Source organism: Formica exsecta, unplaced genomic scaffold, assembly GCF_003651465.1.
Source record: "Formica exsecta isolate Colony F162 unplaced genomic scaffold, ASM365146v1 scaffold90, whole genome shotgun sequence".
NCBI lineage: Eukaryota > Metazoa > Arthropoda > Insecta > Hymenoptera > Formicidae > Formica > Formica exsecta.
Genome location: NW_021853667.1, coordinates 126,570 through 146,122, shown reverse-complemented (window position 1 = coordinate 146,122; position 19,553 = coordinate 126,570). Strand labels below are relative to the sequence as shown.

Here is a 19,553-nt window from a genome sequence, read left to right as displayed (position 1 = left end):
TTCTTTATTTATTAAGTAGTCAATTTAGCTTAATATTCAACGACATGTTTGTCTTCCACTTTGCGAATCATGTCAGCTTTATAGGCGAATATCTCTGATATCAGTATTGTGAGCGATTTCCGTTCGCACATTTTACATGTAATATACAATATTATAAATATAGATACAACTTTGCAAAAAATGCGTTTATCTCATTATTTTATAAGTAGCAAATATATTGCATAAAATTATTTTTCCTAGCCTTTCCTCTGCCGTGCATAATTCTTAAAGATGTTTACAATTGTTTCATAATTGACTAACACTTTGCGCGAGATAATTCCTTTATTTAACTTGCATAAGTAAGCAGATAGCGAATAACTTAACGATTGTCGTGTTGCGCGTAATCTTTTAGTCCGGGAACTAAGAATAAGACGATGCGCGCACAGTCACAATCACAATTATCAACGATGGAAGAAAAAGGATTAACTTTGCCCATGTAATAAAAAATTAAATTAGAATGAAATAAAATAAATAATTTCTCACTCGATATTTTTACAAATTTTGTAATTAAACAATACATGAATAAAGAGAATAAATTTACATAATATACAAATAGTAAATGAGATAGTATCGAATAAGTCCTTGATTCTATGTAGGTGATTCAAGAACTACAGAATGTTTTTATAACAAAAACTTTTTAAATCTTTTTAAAGTTAATTTTTGTTTGACAAAAATGGCAAATAGTAAATGAGATAGTATCGAATAAGTCCTTGATTCTATGTAGGTGATTCAAGAACTACAGAATGTTTTTATAACGAAAACTTTTTAAATCTTTTTAAAGTTTTCTTTCATTTTTTCACTTAAATCTTTCGAAAGATTTTTCCCTTATATTATTAAACATTATTTCACTTTATAATATTATATTTCAAAACAGAATTTTGTTAAAAAATAATCGAAAAATATGTGATTTTATTATTAATTTAATTTTCTAAAGCTCTCAATTCGTAAAGAAAAAACTATTTTTCATTATTGATGACCATGTGTATTTTCTTCCGGCATCAGCATCAGCAATTTTAACAAAGACTCGTTAATACTCGTCATTGAAACATGGTATCGGCATATAAAAGCCAGCGACACGGTCTACAACAGACGTCATTCCACTTCATCGTTCCACAGAAGACCGGTCAGATTAAGCAGTGAGTAATTTTGGCATCACTTAATCACTTAAGACAATCTTGTTTTTTTATAAATTTAGAGTAATAAATATGTCCTTGAATTAATAATGCAAAATTCGACATTTATTCTACGTGTTAAATATTATTTAGTTGAAAAAAAAACAATTCTTATTTTTGTGAACAATAGATATTTCTATAAAACAAAAAATGTTTGCTAATTTTTTATATAAGCAAAAAAAATTATTATCTATATATAAATTTATATTTTTCATAACTAATAAACTCGAATAATTTCTTTTACCTAAATTTATTACATTTATATATAAATAATATGTGTATGTGTTATATATAATAATATGTGTATGTGTTATATATAAATAATATGAGGATATTACATCTATTTTATGTTCTAATTTTTAAAAATTGACTATAACATTAATATAATGTAATTGTAATTGAAATTTAACTGAACCATATCTCCGCGCGGCTTTATAAGATATTTAATATTAAAAATACTATAATTATATTTTATTAAATAAAATAAGTTTTTATTAAATAGAATTTTACTTAAATAGAATTCACATATAATATTAAATAAAGAATTAAGTTTTGTCCTTTGTTTACATCCATCAATTTAATTTCAAAAGAGTTTATTTTTAAATGTAAAGGCTTTCAATATTTTCATCATCGAAAACTCTGCAGCAAATTGAGCTAACAAAGGAGTCCAGAAATCCGGTTCTTATAAGTAAAAACTTGGTCTAATTTGAATATTTTGCCGAAGGCAAAACGGTGCTAACGGTGAAAATATTCGGGCACTGCTTTACATTTCATTACCATATTAACATTGACACATACAATTTTGTGGTCTATATCTTGTAATATGATGCAAAGAAATTTAATATAAAACATTAAGATAAACTTTATAATATATATTAGAAAGAAAGAAAGAGAGAGAATTATCATTAATATATAATTGCATTCTATTACATTTATATTGATCTATTCAGACGTTATCAATTTTCTGTCAACTCTTGCTCGCTATAATTATTATAATTACTAATGTATTTATTCGTCAATGTAGAAAAAAATTTATAAATATGTTTTTCTATTTCTGTTTATTTTCTATAACATTTTTTTTTAAGTTAGACCACTTATATCCGGATCACTTGAAGCTTTTGTCATGAATAATTTTAATCATACTATTCACACTACATTCATAAAAGTATCAGTCAAGGTTGTTTTTCTTGTTCCCAAATTAAAAAAGATACTGCATCTGAATCTCTCTCAAACATAATCATTAATCAATTTGAATCATATACATATATAATGAAAGCTGCATAGATAAAGCAGTAAAAGCTTTTAATTTGTTATGGAATGTACAAACACAAAGAGCTATCATTACACTAATAATTTTATTATAATTAATATTTTGTTCGTAATTTAATTATTTTTGTAACTATTCTACGAAATAAATTTGTGCTTTGGAATATTTTCCGAATTAAATTTATAGAGATGTATTTATATTTATATGTATGAATGTCCTTCAGTAAGTGAGAGAGATATAAAGAATTAAGAGAACAATGTATTTTCATGTTTTGGAATATTTTAAAATTCATAGAAATGTGTGTTTTCAATGTTTTTCAGTAATTATATGATATAAAGAATTGAGAGAGAATTATAATTAACTTTATGAACTCAGAATAACCGATGCAAATAATTCTAAGAACTTGGCAATTTGTGTTGAAACGAGCAGAAAGAAACGGTAAAAACTCAAGAAGATTAGATTTAAAAATGAAAACCAAATCTTTTCATGTTTAAAAAATTTGCGTGTTCATCTTCCGATGAATAATTATATTTGTTATTATCATTAATCACATTTTTTATATAAATGGCTGCCGTGCAGTGATTGCGAAAATTGAATTAATATCTAAGTGTAAATTATTAGCTATTACATTCACAACATTTCTAGGAATGTTTGATAATCACTTACATTACTATTATGATGCATTAATATAGTATTTAATATTCAGTTTTGCAGAATTAGTAAATATTTACGATCATCTGTTGTTATATATTTTATTTTAAGATCGTTTATTATCTATATATAAATTTATATTTTTCATAACTAATAAACTCGAATAATTTCTTTTACCTAAATTTATTACATTTATATATAAATAATATGTGTATGTGTTATATATAAATAATATGAGGATATTACATCTATTTTATGTTCTAATTTTTAAAAATTGACTATAACATTAATATAATGTAATTGTAATTGAAATTTAACTGAACCATATCTCCGCGCGGCTTTATAAGATATTTAATATTAAAAATACTATAATTATATTTTATTAAATAAAATAAGTTTTTATTAAATAGAATTTTACTTAAATAGAATTCACATATAATATTAAATAAAGAATTAAGTTTTGTCCTTTGTTTACATCCATCAATTTAATTTCAAAAGAGTTTATTTTTAAATGTAAAGGCTTTCAATATTTTCATCATCGAAAACTCTGCAGCAAATTGAGCTAACAAAGGAGTCCAGAAATCCGGTTCTTATAAGTAAAAACTTGGTCTAATTTGAATATTTTGCCGAAGGCAAAACGGTGCTAACGGTGAAAATATTCGGGCACTGCTTTACATTTCATTACCATATTAACATTGACACATACAATTTTGTGGTCTATATCTTGTAATATGATGCAAAGAAATTTAATATAAAACATTAAGATAAACTTTATAATATATATTAGAAAGAAAGAAAGAGAGAGAATTATCATTAATATATAATTGCATTCTATTACATTTATATTGATCTATTCAGACGTTATCAATTTTCTGTCAACTCTTGCTCGCTATAATTATTATAATTACTAATGTATTTATTCGTCAATGTAGAAAAAAATTTATAAATATGTTTTTCTATTTCTGTTTATTTTCTATAACATTTTTTTTTAAGTTAGACCACTTATATCCGGATCACTTGAAGCTTTTGTCATGAATAATTTTAATCATACTATTCACACTACATTCATAAAAGTATCAGTCAAGGTTGTTTTTCTTGTTCCCAAATTAAAAAAGATACTGCATCTGAATCTCTCTCAAACATAATCATTAATCAATTTGAATCATATACATATATAATGAAAGCTGCATAGATAAAGCAGTAAAAGCTTTTAATTTGTTATGGAATGTACAAACACAAAGAGCTATCATTACACTAATAATTTTATTATAATTAATATTTTGTTCGTAATTTAATTATTTTTGTAACTATTCTACGAAATAAATTTGTGCTTTGGAATATTTTCCGAATTAAATTTATAGAGATGTATTTATATTTATATGTATGAATGTCCTTCAGTAAGTGAGAGAGATATAAAGAATTAAGAGAACAATGTATTTTCATGTTTTGGAATATTTTAAAATTCATAGAAATGTGTGTTTTCAATGTTTTTCAGTAATTATATGATATAAAGAATTGAGAGAGAATTATAATTAACTTTATGAACTCAGAATAACCGATGCAAATAATTCTAAGAACTTGGCAATTTGTGTTGAAACGAGCAGAAAGAAACGGTAAAAACTCAAGAAGATTAGATTTAAAAATGAAAACCAAATCTTTTCATGTTTAAAAAATTTGCGTGTTCATCTTCCGATGAATAATTATATTTGTTATTATCATTAATCACATTTTTTATATAAATGGCTGCCGTGCAGTGATTGCGAAAATTGAATTAATATCTAAGTGTAAATTATTAGCTATTACATTCACAACATTTCTAGGAATGTTTGATAATCACTTACATTACTATTATGATGCATTAATATAGTATTTAATATTCAGTTTTGCAGAATTAGTAAATATTTACGATCATCTGTTGTTATATATTTTATTTTAAGATCGTTTCTTAATAATTGGCCTTGTTCTGTTAAGAATTATTTACTGTTATATTATCGTTTCGCAAGAGAATTGATATTGTTTGCAGATATGTTCTACTTGCTACTTCTGGCCTGCCTGGCCATGGCAACTGGCTACAGCTTCAATACCGATTACTCGTGGAAGCAGGTCGAATTCAAACTTCCAAATGATACCATCCGAAATGAGTTCATCGCTTCCGGCGATTACATCCCGGATAACAACATGCCATTAGGCTTGGCCACTTGGCACAAAAAAATGTTCGTCACAATACCGCGATGGAAAAATGGCGTTTTAGCTAATTTAAATAGCTTTTCGATGGTCGACGCTACACGTAAGTAAAAAAAAATATAACTTGAATTTTACTAATAATATTGAGCGTATTTTTTTATAATATGAAGAGTTTATATGTAGAATTTATTACTTGTGCATGAGAGAAAGTAATAAATTCTGGGAAAAAAATAAAGAAAAAAAGAATAAGTAATAAAGTAAATGTTGAAAAACTTCTTTTACAATCAGATGCAGTGAGAGAACATTTTTTTAATAAGATAAGTTTGGAAAATGAAAATTTCACGTCAAGTATAAAGAAATCCCTTAAAGAATATCAAAAGTACATTAATATCTTACAATAGAGAAATATTTCTAATTAATAAGTAGTATATTTCAATTATTATATATTTCTCTAACAGACAGTCCGATCTTAACACCGTATCCTAATCTCGAGGCAAATAACATTCATTCACCTGACGGCCTCGTAAATATTTTTCGTGTCAGGATCGATGCTTGCGATCGCATGTGGGGTCTCGATACAGGAATAAACGATATTTTGGGAAATTTCACAGTTGTACGACCGATGACGCTTGTTGTTATCGATTTGAAAACGGATAAGGTATCGTTTCTTAATATATATACAATTTTTTAATTATTATATAACAATTTGTCTATTAATCTTAGCCTGTAATAAAAAATATAAACTGCTATATAAATCACTGGGCGTAATAAAAGTTATAAATTTATACAAGAATGTTAATAATATTTTTAAAATGTATTTGTACGTCGTCAAACTATGTAAGCTATTTGCGTTTGTTAAGATCACTCGCATAAATGTATTATGCACTTATGTGTTTGCAGATTATTCGCAAATACATTCTGAAGGATACAGACGTAAAGCCGGATAGCTTCATCGCCGATCTTGTGGTCGATGTTGCACCCGGACAATGCGACAAAGTCTATGCTTACATGAGTGATTTTGGTGAATATGGTATGGTGGTATACAGCTGGGAAAAGAACGATTCTTGGCGAATTAATCATCATTTCTTCCATTTCGATCCATTAAATGGTAACGTATTTAGAAAATAGTAATATTTTTCTTTTTTTCCATGTCGAGTTTCACGCGATTAAGTTCTCTTTTTCAGAAAATCTCAAGAGATTCTTTTCATCAAAATATGTTTTATTATCTCACATGTGTGTTCTGTTAACTGTTGGAAGGTGATTACAATATTAACGGCTATAACTTCCAATGGACCGATGGTGTTTTTGGAATGTCTCTGTCCCCAATTTGCGATGATGGATACAGAACACTCTATTTTCACGCTATGTCGGGTATCACGGAATTTTCCGTGTCTACGAATGTTCTACAAGATAATACATTGAAAAAAGGGAAGAATCACTATAATTTCCATATTGTTGGTAATAAGGGACCGTTGACTCAAGGATCATCTTCCATCATCGATTCAGAAACATGCATCGACTATTTTACTCAAATAAATAGAAATGGTATAGCGTGTTGGGATACTACAGTAAAATTAAGTCCAAAAACATTCAGTGAGTATTACATGAAAAAATACTTATTAACTCTCCTTGTCTCTATATTTACGTCATTTACTACTATTTCGTTCACTATTATCATTGTTTTATATTCTCCATCTTTCTTTTCAAGCATGACCATAGAATTTCCCGCGTATGATAAGAAATTTTATTAAACTTTAATTAAATTGCAAAGTTATTTATTTATCTTCTAGTGCATCGTTCAAGAATAATTCGCAAAAATATGTAACACATTTCAAAAGAATTTAATTTCAATTTGTATCATTTTTCGACAAAATGTCATAACGTTAGAGCGATCTATAAAGCTGTAGTTCATATATTTCATCAGAGATGTCTCTAAAGTTCATGTTTACAAAAGCATCAGGGAGATATATATTCTGTTAAAATGCTCCGATAAGCGTCAACTTTTGGACAGACACAATATAACAGTTAAAAAAATTTCAAACAAATTAATTTAAATAAATTACTTTAAATTAAGTAATAAGTAACATAATCCGCTTATTTGTTTTATAAAGCTACTATATTAGCTTGCATTGAAGTTACATAAGTTTTCTTTACAGATTTAGTGGCGCAGGACAACACGACACTGGTGTTTCCTCAAGATATAGCTATCGACGATACTTCTCGAAAATTATACGTGCTTTCTAATAATTTACAGAAATTTTTATTTGACAGCTTCGATCCGTTAATGACAAACTTTTTCATTACTTCAGCTGACCTCGGAACATTAACATCTCTGTGCAAAAATAATACAGCAGAGTAGTTAAAGTTAGATTACAAAAAAATATCTTTCTATTTTACTATTTAATTATACATATGTGTAATATTACAGACTTTTATATAAGTATAAATTAAGAAACATTAAGTGTATGATAAGTACTTATATTTCTTTAATGTTAACGCAACGTGTCTACACAAACGTAACTATAAATAAAGATTTCTTTCGATTATCTTTTTAATTTATCGCCTATCGTGATTGACATGTTATTTTTTTTAAATTATGTTGTTGAATAAAAGAATAATTCTCCTATATAGTTTTTCATAAATATGTTTAAGAGACAATGGAAATATTCTTCTAACAAATGAAAAAGGAGATGCATGTTATATAAACTCGCCGTCCTCCTTCTCACTCTCTCCAATGGACAAGCGCGTGTGCATTCTCTCTTTTATTTCTTACATTTTAAGTATGAAAAACGTAAAAAAAAGCGAGGACAGATTCATTATTTCGCAACTTGTGATAAATAGATAAACGCGGCCCATTTGAAAATCAATTGTTCGGGGGGGAATTAAAGCGACGCTATCACAATTAGAAGCAGCGTATTATCGTCCGCGGTGGATTATATAGTTAGAAATTGAAATTTCAACGCGTCATTTTAAAATGAGCGTCAGCTACGTTCTTTGGCCAGTCAATCCCTTGATAATTCACGGAACTTTTAACTGCAACCTTTATAACTCCCGCGGTAGCTTCCGCCCAGAGCTTCCAACTCCCTTCTCTTTCTTCCCGTCAAACCCGTCCTAGGAGCGCTACTTTCTTCCGCCCCCTTTACGACTGGTCTACTCTCTCTTTACGAAGCCGTACATTCTAAATAATTGATCCTAACGTAGTTGCCGGTGTTTTTATAACTGTTTTACCGCCCGCTCTCGCCGCCGTGATATACATTATTTAACCGTTGGTTTTTAAAGCGAAGTCGCCGGGATCCGCGTAGGTGCGAAAAGACTGAAAGGCCTATTCGAGGCCGCGCATCTGCAGAATTAAAATGAATGCCAGCTAAATGTCGCCGCCGCCACCGTTCAATTAAATCGTCGGATTTCTGGCGACGACGCGGATTAACGCGGCAAGGAGAAGGGACGCGAGAGTAATCTCTTAGCGGAATAAGAATGGCAATTGCTTCTTCCGCCTTTATCCAACGCGGTTTCCTCATCCCGATTTATAAGAAGTCCCGCGTATTCATACGATCAAATTCCCGCGGGATATGTTTTAGTAAATCAAATTACGCATACCGATATGCGTAACAGTATCGATCGCTCCCATTGAAGCCCCCAGAATAATTTGTATGTAAACAATACAATCTGATTTTTTAACAAACGATGCGTATTCCACCTCTCTTTCGCTCTTTCTACCTCACATTTTTTAGAGAGTAACGACATTCTATGAATTATTTGTGAGTCATGAGAGGACCCATATTCGTGCTCGATTCACGTAGTCCCGTCTGTATAAACAATATGTATATCCTGTCGCCCATTTTACAGCTACTCGTATCGAGGGCTCGATTCCACGCTCGCGTCCCACCTCCCCCTTTCCCGCCCCCCGAATTTCTGTTCCATCGTTCAAATATTCACGATTTATCAACTCGTTTGAATTATTCATGCCTCCCCCTTCCCCGGCTGATATCTTTGTTATCTTACCGATAAGTCAAAGGACGAAAGGATCGCGGATAGAGAAGACGCCGCGCTTCCGGTATCTCTCGCCAAAAACCTTCACTCTCCCCCCGCCTGAGAATGAAGGTGTAGAATGCAGAATGCAATGTCGTGCTCTCTTGCAAAGAGCACTTTGACACAGCCCCACGGGTACATTACTAGGATTGCCGCCACCAATTGAACTCCCCCAACTCGCCGAGAGAACCCCCGGCACGAACCTCCCTTATATCTGCAAACACAGCCGCCCCGGGCGACACCGCCCGCTCAAGTAACTTGAAATTCTCCATTGTTAACGTTATTTGACTTATACGCGCTGATACCGGCGCTGATCTTCATAATAGGTAATACTTATGAAAGGACGGTTCCGGGGGCATTGTTCGGGTTAAGTTTCGTGAGCGCGAGCATGATTAAGGCCCACCCCTACGCGCCAGATTATATAAATATCCCCGGAAATGTGTCGCACGAGAACATTTATAATGGAATATCCGTTACGCGATTTGTAAATTTAAATATCTTGAATTCTTTCTTATTCTCTGAGAAATATAGTTTCATCGTAAAGTCCGATAAATCGCGAGGAAAATGTAAAATCTTATATTTCGTCTTGATATTTTGTATTATATAAAAATTTTTTACAAATACCTCTATTTTTATATTTCTTTCTGCTATTTAAGAATCTATATTATAGCTTATTTTTGTCCTGGGAGATAAATATCATTTTTATTTACAGAGAAATAAAACTGATCGCCACATAGTTTTGTTCGTATAATAAAAAAGAAAAAATTAAAGCAACTATTTAAAGATCGTCTAACCGGAATTGTGTCTAAAAGTTGCGCGCACGTTTCACGTATAATAAGAGTAATATCACTATGAAATATTGTATTTTTCGTTCTCTTTTTTTCAGTACTGTTGCATTCCACGTACCGTGCGAACGCTATCCTGCGAAATGTTCAGTCCCATGTGTATGGCGCAGGCGCTACTTTGTGCGTCATTTATAAATATTTATAAAGTTTCGCGTAAAAATTTCACGAAGAGATATGCGCATTCCTTACGATTCTGTGTTAAATAACATTATATCTAACTCCAAATTACAAACTTACAGCTTCCTCGTGTCAACCAGTTATAAAAATATATGTTTGTCGCTCAGTTAAAGAAAGCGTCGAGATGCTCGCCGGAACCAAGATGCTGCTGTCCGAACATTTATTTGCCGTTAATCTTTTGTATTCGTCCCATGTAGAGATTTATGGAAATGAAAAATGTATAAACGGACAAAGAGAGTGAACGCGTATGAGAGACTGTATTCAAAACTGAATGTCATCTCTTATAGAGTCTCGGAGATCATGAAATATTGTACTAATTTATTAATAAATTCAGATCTGTTTCTCGATATTTCTTGGAAACTGTCATTTATTAATATTTAAAAAAAAAAAATAACATGTATTTCGGTCTGTGACGAGAATGACGCAAGGGTGAACGAAGGAATGTCAGAGATCCAATTTGCGAGGGCGTGAAAATGGCCACGTAACTTCGCCGCGCATCGCGATATTCTTATACCGGGGATGGCTAAATTTACTCGCGAAATCACCCACATTCGCGGGCATCCATATCCGCGCGAGGGAACATCCCCCCGCGTACACGACCGATTACACGTCATCGAAATCCACGATAGGCGTGGTGGATGATCTCGTGGTAGGTATACGATCGTCGGACAGATATATCCGCTAATACACGGCTTCTCGCGCGCCCATAGTACCACTTTATACGACCGAAATTCCCAGTAAGATGCAGGAGGACACCGGCAGAAAGGAAGAGAGGGAGGGAGGGAGGACGAAGGGCGAAGGGGGCGGGGGACGGGGGAGGGGAGGAATTCGTAATACGGAGGGCGGCTCTACGACTCCGCTGGGAGGAATTCCGGGGTACGTTTTAAATTGCTGCATCCCCAACCTTCTTGTTTATGTATGCTACCGTGTTTCTTATTCTTGTGCGGCAGCGAAGGAGAGCGCGCGCCCCCCTAACTTTATGTGCACAGTGCCGACATAAGTATGCAATCTATGCGTCGGTGTAGCTCGCGCGGATGCACGTGTGAGAGGCACGTATGTATGTATGCATATATATGTACGTGTATTGGTGTGTGTGTGTGTGTGCGTGAAAGAGCGGCACGGTCGTAGCCCGAGACCGGTGAACATGCTACACACGCGTAACGTCGCGCGTGCACGTACGTGTGTATTGTATGGCGAAACGTGGCCCTATGTTTTCTCCCGCCGTGTATTTGGACTCCCTACAAAAGAAAGAGAGAGAGAGAGAGAATAAGATCCGCGCGCGTTTCCTCCCGGTGGATTCTTTTCGTGTTTCGAACACACAGTCTCCCCTCCCCCTCGCTCCCAAACTCTTCCTCCGTATTTCCACCCTCGCCGCCGCGTACTCTTTCGCGTTCCTATCTCTCCGCCACAATTGCTGTAATCTACGATCTAGGGTGGTGGATTTAACCGTCCTATGGATCTCAGCTGCGGTAATTTGTAAAGTTTTTAATATTGCACGGGGTCTCTCTTGAACGGACACCGTGCGGAAATGTTTCGGCAAAAACGACGATTGAGAGACGCTAGATTCTGTAAATTGATTTAATAATTTTCCATCGTCCAACACATTAATGTAATTTATTACATTTATATAATTTCCATCATCCCTCGATCATCGCCAATGATTTTTGCGGAACGTGATCGAGATATCATTAAGATTATTTATAATATAAGTACATTCCTGAGTTATATAATGCACGGTATACAAAATCTATAAATTCAAACAAAAGTGCATCTTTGCGTCAGAAAATAAAGTGTGCTATAACACATATACACATATAATTATATTCTAATAATATTTAATAATCTTAGAAGAAGAAATTTTAGAAATATCATTTCTAAAATTGTTGAAAATGTCAAAATGTTGCGAAAAATATTGATAAGCTAGGAACGAATTGGCCGAGTAATGATTGAAATCGATGACCTACTGACAATATTTTCAAATGAGAAAGACTGAGAATCGTGATAAGATCATTGAGCACATGTAGGATATTATATTCGGCTGCCTAGTTCTATGCTATACTACTAGATGGCAATCGAGCACACTTTCCCCTTATTTATAAGAAGATATCTATGTAATCATCTTAATTGAACAGAATTATGAAATATGTAATTAATTGCTCCAGAGTTGAGGCATTTTTCTTCTTCATTTATCTATATAAATATATCTGAAATTTAACAATTTGGAAAATTTGAACTTGGTTGTGTCGTTATTCAATAATTATTTTTTTTTTATAATCATAAAATGTATTTTTAAGGAAACTGCAGGAAAACAGAGTTATGAAGTTTCTGCATTACGTCCAATTGAAAATCTTTTATTAGCGAAAATAATTATCGTGCAATTAATGTATAAAAAAAAAATTAATTTTATTGCGCGATAAACGAAGATATCGTAGATATCACTTTGTGCAGTGATACACATATTTCTTATCAAGGTAACGAATGTAATCGTCCACCCGTTAATGAGCGAGAGAATGTCGCATCAGGATCATTATACGGGAGTGAATGATATAAAAGGCGTAGACAAAGGGTTGCTTTGTACAAAGAGTTAGAGCACCGTGTCTTTAAACATCTTTATCCCTTACTTTTAATTTCACGAGCGTGAAGAAATCGATTAAACTTTTGATGACAGAAAATTGTATAATGTCCTTGTAATGAGTTTCTCACAGCGGTGTATAGTCTATTTCATAAAACATGAGAAATCGATAAGCAAAACCTTTCGAGATAATTTTCTTTTATAATGCATGTCTTTTTATTTCGCGTACTCTCTAAGCGCACGCATCTGTCATGATTAGTTTGCAATGGGGGAATGTGCGATAAATCGGAGTGTAAAGGCTTGACTAAATATTAATATTTATTCAATGATAAACGTTGTAAGCTAATTATTAGAGAATGACTTACTACTAATTATAAAATTGCTGCAATTTGCAAATTCTATATTTTGTGCCGTGTTTATATGTATCCTCGTTAAAATTTTTTTTTTTTTTTTTCAAAACTTCACACTCGATTGACTGAAACAGCATTTCCGACTTATTGCATTCAATTTTCAATTTCTATAATAACTTATCATATTCTGTTTTACAAAATATTCTATCCCATCGTATAAAAGCCCTGTGATTCCATAGAATAATAGAAATGTTTTTTCCGCAGTAAAATATTTTGAAAAATATTTATCATAGATAGAGATAATATACATAAAAATTTTTCTGTCATTTTATAGAAATAATTATTTCCTCTGATTATTATCACTTTATTGAAGTTATCAAATTTGATAATTTGCATTTATGTTTTTCTTAGTTTGATGTAATTGCATTTACATGCTAATAAATAAATAATAAATTTCTGAAGACTTATTATAAAACTCATTATAGTATATGTCTAATCGTGAAACTCTTAAGTTTAGCGAAATACATTCATGAAAAAGAGTTGCATACTGATAAAAATGTGGTTATTAAAAAGTCCACTTTAACCCTCGGTATAAAACGTAATTACATGTACGAAATATTAATAAAGCTGTTATTACGCTTGGCAAAATATATGACGAGATGTTGTGTAAAACTGTAACTATCAAGCGGACGCGACGTTGTATAGAGTGCGCCATTTCTATTTTTATGCATTATTTTTATGCATAATTAGAATAGCAACATTTTTTACCTAATTACTCTTTTATAATAGGTCTGCATGAATTAGTATTTGTTCAAAATTTGTGCAATAAATTATGTACATGTACATATATATATATATAAAGTTGACAATAGAAATTATAATTTCTTGCAGGTGTAGACTGCTAAAAAAGTGACAAAATGATACTTTTAACAAATAATAAAATTCAAAAAAATGATACAAAATAAATCGAAACATTATAGATATATAGTTTTACATCAATTTCGATAGATTTATTCACTCAAATCCACTTTCAGATTCCGATCAACTCTTCTCTTTTTCTAATAGAAATAGATAAATTTTTAGCAGGCATTAGATTTTGTAAGAATCACGCAATCTCGATGTTACTCCGATTTTGTACTTCGGAATTAGCTACGTACTTAGCCAACGTATCGATAAGCCTCGCAGGCTCTCGGCTCTTTCTCCTTCTCGCGGAGAAGGATAAAGATATCTTCTTAATATCGTCGGAAAACAATTTTTCCCGAGCTACCTCGAGTACGAAATGGCCGCGAGCGGGTGGCGAATTGTGCGCCGCGCCGACCCGGCCACGAATATCCCGACGTTATACGAACAAACAACGTAAGCGCGGGCGGCAAGCGGAGAGATAGAGATGTAGTGGGCTAGGCGTAGGTTTTGATGGTAGCCGGTGTGTACGGCGATGCGGTATACGTGGGGTAGGTAGGTAGGTCGGTTAGGGCAGGGGCCGGTTGGTCGCGCGGGGGGTAGGAACGGGCAGGGAAGGTTTGGATATCTTGTCGAGGATAGGCTGCCGGTGCAAGTAGGTTTAATATTTGATAACGCGGGCTGGTCATCCTGCCGAGGCGATAACACAGGCCCCGCGGGAACCTTCCGCCCAACATCCCTCGGAAAACGACTGCCGCCAAACTCGCAGTGTCCCTCCGCCCTGCACCCCCGGTCCCTCCTCCCCCTCCCCGCCGCCTTCCCGCGATTCTCTCTCATCCGCATCCACCGGTGTTCCAACGGTCCGTTCCATCTCTTACCGACCCCGTTCTATCCTTCCTATTTTTCTTCTTTTTTTTTGCTCTTTTTTTTTTCGTACACCGGAGCTCGTTTCTCGAAGCGTTATCTCCTCGTCCGGTGCTTCTCATGCATCCGCTTCCGTTTCGCGACGCCGATGTAAGGGACGATTGAGTGCGGACTACAAGAGATAAAATAACCGATACCGAAACTCACTGATGGAATAAACTGTTTAAGCTGCTTAAATTAGTTGAAATTGCTATCAAGTCGTTAATAAAAAAATAGTAAAAAAGTTATGATTTTTGTTACGATTTCGAACAATCGGAAAGACACTCTACATACACACATACATAAATATATATATAATATATACATATAAACCACGACGTTAATATATTATGTATACGCAAGAAAAAAGGGTCAATCTTTGTGTACGGGTCAATTTCATTGGCATCTCGGAGAATCATATATAGGAAACAGCTTTATTCGTTTATTCGATCGACCGAAATCCCGAAGCCTTGCGGGACTAACAGAGGGGTCCTGGGTTACGGAGGGTCCACACGGTACGTTAAAAATTTACTATAAAACAGCTCACACAAGTCTGCACTTACTGCGAAGATTTGCTTGCTCAAATTTCCGTGTACGTGGTCGTTAAAATCGTCGCGTTAATACCGAGACAAATGTTTAGAAATTTTATCTAGCGATTTTTTATAATTAAATTAGAATATCGTCGTGGAATATACGATTAATTGAGTATACGCGTCATTTATTTTTTTATAGATTATGTATCTTCTTTCAAGAGAAATGCTAGTTTCATTATCATTTATCGATTGAAAAATAAATATGTTTAATTGTTGAGAGAAACAAGATTAAAAATGTTGCAATATAATGCAAAACAAACGCGTTTCTACTTATTTTACCCTTTTGTCTCTTTAATTATAGTTTTGACTACAACATGTGCTTCAAGGCTGTTTTAATGATAGCGTAATGCTTTTGCGTGACTTGAGTATTTCAAGGGACGGGATAAATTGAACAAAGTATATAATTATAATGCCAATTGCATATGAGATACCTATTTTTAACATAATTCATACCTTGTACGTCGTCGCGCGTATTTCTTTAGTCCCACTTTGTCATCATGCAAATGTGGTATAAAATTAGAAGTTTCAATGGCAATCTTATATATATATATATATTTTAATATTAAATAGAAATTTATCAAGCGTCCATAATTTTCATATTTGCTAAAACGAATTCTATACTTATAAAATAAATCATAAAATGAAATGTAAATAAATTTAATTCAAATAAAGTTCAAAAAACATTAATCCATATTTACAGCCCGCTAATCGGCGTTATAAGCGTATGTGCGCGTATAACTCTCTGCTCGAGTTTTAAAATTTATATATTTCAAATGAAAATTGCATCCGATGTTATATTATGTGGAATTACGTGGATAGATAAGCGCTTAACGTGAGAACTGGACATGTGCCGTTGCACTTGTCATTGGTGCATTAAGAATATTTTAATTATAATTTGATAATAATATAAATTATATTGATACGGATTGTAATAAATTTTAGTTACATTTCGAAATTTCTCTCTCATGATAAAGATTTAAAATAAATTTTACAATGTATGCAATTTCTGCAATCATGAACGTTTAACATGGGAAATGAATTTGTGCCTGCGTTACGCGTATAAAAAATATTCCAACCAATTTTTTATAACAATGTAAATAACACAACGCAATGGCTTAATGGATTTCAGTTGTTTCGTCAGTCAAAGTTTCGCCATGAGAGGACTTGGAGTAGACTTTATATATACGCATGATTTTTACGATCTGAACAAGATAAGCTTGCCTATCGTTCATTTTGAGATGACAATAACGTCAGATTTGAGCGCGCCTTGTTAGGAAGAAAAATATAAAGTGATTGTTGAAAGAATTGGGGGAGAGACAAGGGAGAGATCTGATTTTACTAATACGTCAATGACAAAGCCGTCGTGACAGTGTGTTTTGCTTGGGTCAACGAAAGTGCAATGTATTATGCACAAAATGTGAGAAAAAGGAGCATCATCCGTTTCTGTACCGACACGCGCGACGGCGAGACTTATGTGGGGATGAAGTTCGTTTCGAATGACAACTTTCCGATGTGGAAAGGTGTGCAGCGAGCGGTGGAGAAGTAGATCGAGCGAGATGAGAATAAAAAAAAAATGCGCATATTATAAAATATGCGTAGTAGTGAGTAGTAAGTGCGAAGGAGATGCAACGGAGAAAGAGAGAGAGGGAAAGGGAGAGAGAAAATAGAGATTTATAATCCCGACGATAAAGATTACAATAAGCACGCGTAGATATTTATACATCGTCGAGATATAACGATAACGCGACTTATGACGTTTGCGTACAACCGAGCGCGCGAGTAAAATAGAGCTGATATTCGCCATGGAAGAGAAAGACGCGCCGGAAGAGGTTACAGAGATGTACGGGCGGGAAGACAGGCAAGATGTAAAAGATAGAGATAGGGAGAGGGAGAAGGATAGACTTGGCTCAACTAGAAATATAGAGAGAGGGTGTAAAGAGGATCGAGCGCGAGTGGCGGCGGCGAGCAAAACGTAGACGTGGAAGGGTGAAGGGACGTCGAGATGTACACGCGCATACATACGCACACCGACACAGGGCATACGCACACGAGGAAGGATGGACAAACGGGTGGTCGCGGTTAGCGACACCCATGCGAGCAACCCCTGAAAGCAACGGCAAAGATGGCCGACGTGCATGAGATTAGGGGCGCAAGCGTAACCGCGCGTAGCTCCGCCCCCGTTCACCGGGACTCTCCGTTCCGCTGGCTAACTCACCCCCGCCGCGACAAAATCACCCCCTCGCGAAACGAGGAGCGAACCCTCCCGCCGTGTGGGCAAGCGCCACGCTGCGCCGCATCGCGTCAGGACCGCCGATCCTCCCCGCTGCATCCCCCACCTGCACCCCCGGACGGACAGCAGCACTCCTGCCATCCCCCTGGAAGAGTTCATCCGCGAGGCGCTCCTCGCCGGCCAGTCAGCGCCAAAAAGTGCAGAGCTTCGGGACAAGAGTCCGCCGTACTGTACCCCCGCGCGTACTTCAACCCCCTGTGTATGACAGTGTGAGCCGGTATACCTCTCTCTCTCTCTTCCCTTTTTCCCTCCGAAAGGCAGTGTCACTCCGAGTTAATCCCCCCGAGTGCCTCGCGGGACACGAAGAATCCGGTGACTTCGTCGCTCGGTGGATCGTTTCGTTTTCTCGGTCCTCCATCCTTAGCGGGACACACGCTGGTGAAATCCGAAGTGAAGTGAATCCGAAGTAGAGCGTGCGATCGATTTTACAATTTCTTTTTGCGGGAGAAAAAAAAAAGAGAAAAAAAAGGTGCTCGGAGAGATCGTGATTATTGTTATCGTCGACACGACGGGGTGCGCGCGGTTTTCGTTGACTGTGCTTACGTCGCGTGGAAGCGACGTTCAAACTGACTATCGAGATGCGGGACCGCGGGTCTCTGGCATCCGTCGAATCCACGCTTATATACTGATAAATTCTCGATTAGGTGAGTGCATTAGGTGAGTGCCAGGATCATCCCCTTGCGGAATACATACGCGTACTGGACGTGGTGTCGGGGCTCCGCACGGTTCGGTGAACGTGAACGGTGAACGTACTTTGAATTACTTTGAAATCAACCCAGACATCACGATAATAACACAGATGCGAATGCATCTTGGAACCGAGAGGCGCAGCCGTCGCTGCCGGTATCACCTACGTCTCGTCTGAGAGTGCCGCCCGATTCCGGAAGCCGGGAGAGCCGGAAAACGCGGAGGAGGCCTAAGGCTTAGGCGGCACGCAAGATGATGTACTCGCCGGACAAGATGATGGGGAGCAAGGGACTCCACGGGGCACCCATCACCGCCCCGGGATGCTTTCCCTCGGGGAGATACTCGCCGCCGCCTTATCGCGCCGCGCCGGATCCGATGCCGCCGCCACCGAGGCGATGTATGCCGAACCCTACGGTGAGTGATATTACCAGTTCCCTACAATTTCGTCCAATCGCACCCACCGCCCCTCGATAGAGAAACCCGCTCGATAGACTTTCGAGCGGTTGTAAAAATACTTTGCGACACAGTTTTCACAATCTATCTCAGATTGCGAGAGCTCAACGTTCATCCGAGTTAAACCCGCGTGTTGCAATGATAAGTGAATTATAGTAGATGTTCTCAATGCTAGAATATGATTTTTCTCCTTCTGTATAAGACATAATTCACCCTTGTTTAAAAAAATCTTTATAATCTTTTAGAAAAAAAATAAAATGCATCTCTCATACAAACTTTTAAACGAATATTTTTGCGTAGATTATTTAATAACTAATACTGAAATAAAATATTCGAAAACATGAGTCAAAATGTGTATTAATTTAACATAATTATCGTATTGTGGAACTCTGAATAATATGAGTAATAAATAAAATAATAAACAATACATATATATATATA

At 35.0% G+C, this 19,553-nt stretch overlaps 3 protein-coding genes across 4 annotated transcripts in view; 2 read left to right on the top strand and 1 right to left on the bottom strand.

The window, feature by feature from the left end:
• Positions 1-19,553, bottom strand: part of LOC115245010 (rRNA methyltransferase 3, mitochondrial) — a 110,552-nt gene that overhangs the window by 29,208 nt on the left and 61,791 nt on the right. The gene's annotated exons all lie outside the window — the stretch shown is intronic.
• On the top strand, positions 1,091-7,868 carry LOC115245011 (protein yellow-like). Its single transcript, XM_029823066.1, has 6 exons — positions 1,091-1,175; positions 5,153-5,416; positions 5,772-5,971; positions 6,214-6,421; positions 6,571-6,906; positions 7,470-7,868. The coding sequence occupies exons 2-6, from the start codon at positions 5,155-5,157 to the stop codon at positions 7,670-7,672; spliced, it is 1,209 nt and encodes a 402-aa protein (XP_029678926.1). The 5' UTR covers positions 1,091-1,175; positions 5,153-5,154; the 3' UTR covers positions 7,673-7,868.
• The window catches only part of LOC115245012 (inhibitory POU protein), a 51,521-nt gene continuing 50,032 nt past the window's right edge, over positions 18,065-19,553 (top strand). For both annotated transcript variants that reach the window (XM_029823068.1, XM_029823067.1), the window contains exon 1: positions 18,065-19,073. In XM_029823068.1, coding sequence (XP_029678928.1) covers positions 18,912-19,073 — 162 coding nt within the window. In that variant the 5' untranslated portion in view covers positions 18,065-18,911. The remainder of the gene's footprint in view (positions 19,074-19,553) is intronic.

Coding starts and splice junctions, on each gene's coding strand:
- LOC115245011 (XM_029823066.1), top strand. CDS start 5,155: ATGTTCTACTTGCTACTTCTGGCCTGCCTGGCCATGGCAACTGGCTAC. Junction 5,417..5,771: donor TTCGATGGTCGACGCTACAC/GTAAGTAAAAAA, acceptor TTTCTCTAACAG/ACAGTCCGATCTTAACACCG. Junction 6,422..6,570: donor CCATTTCGATCCATTAAATG/GTAACGTATTTA, acceptor AACTGTTGGAAG/GTGATTACAATATTAACGGC.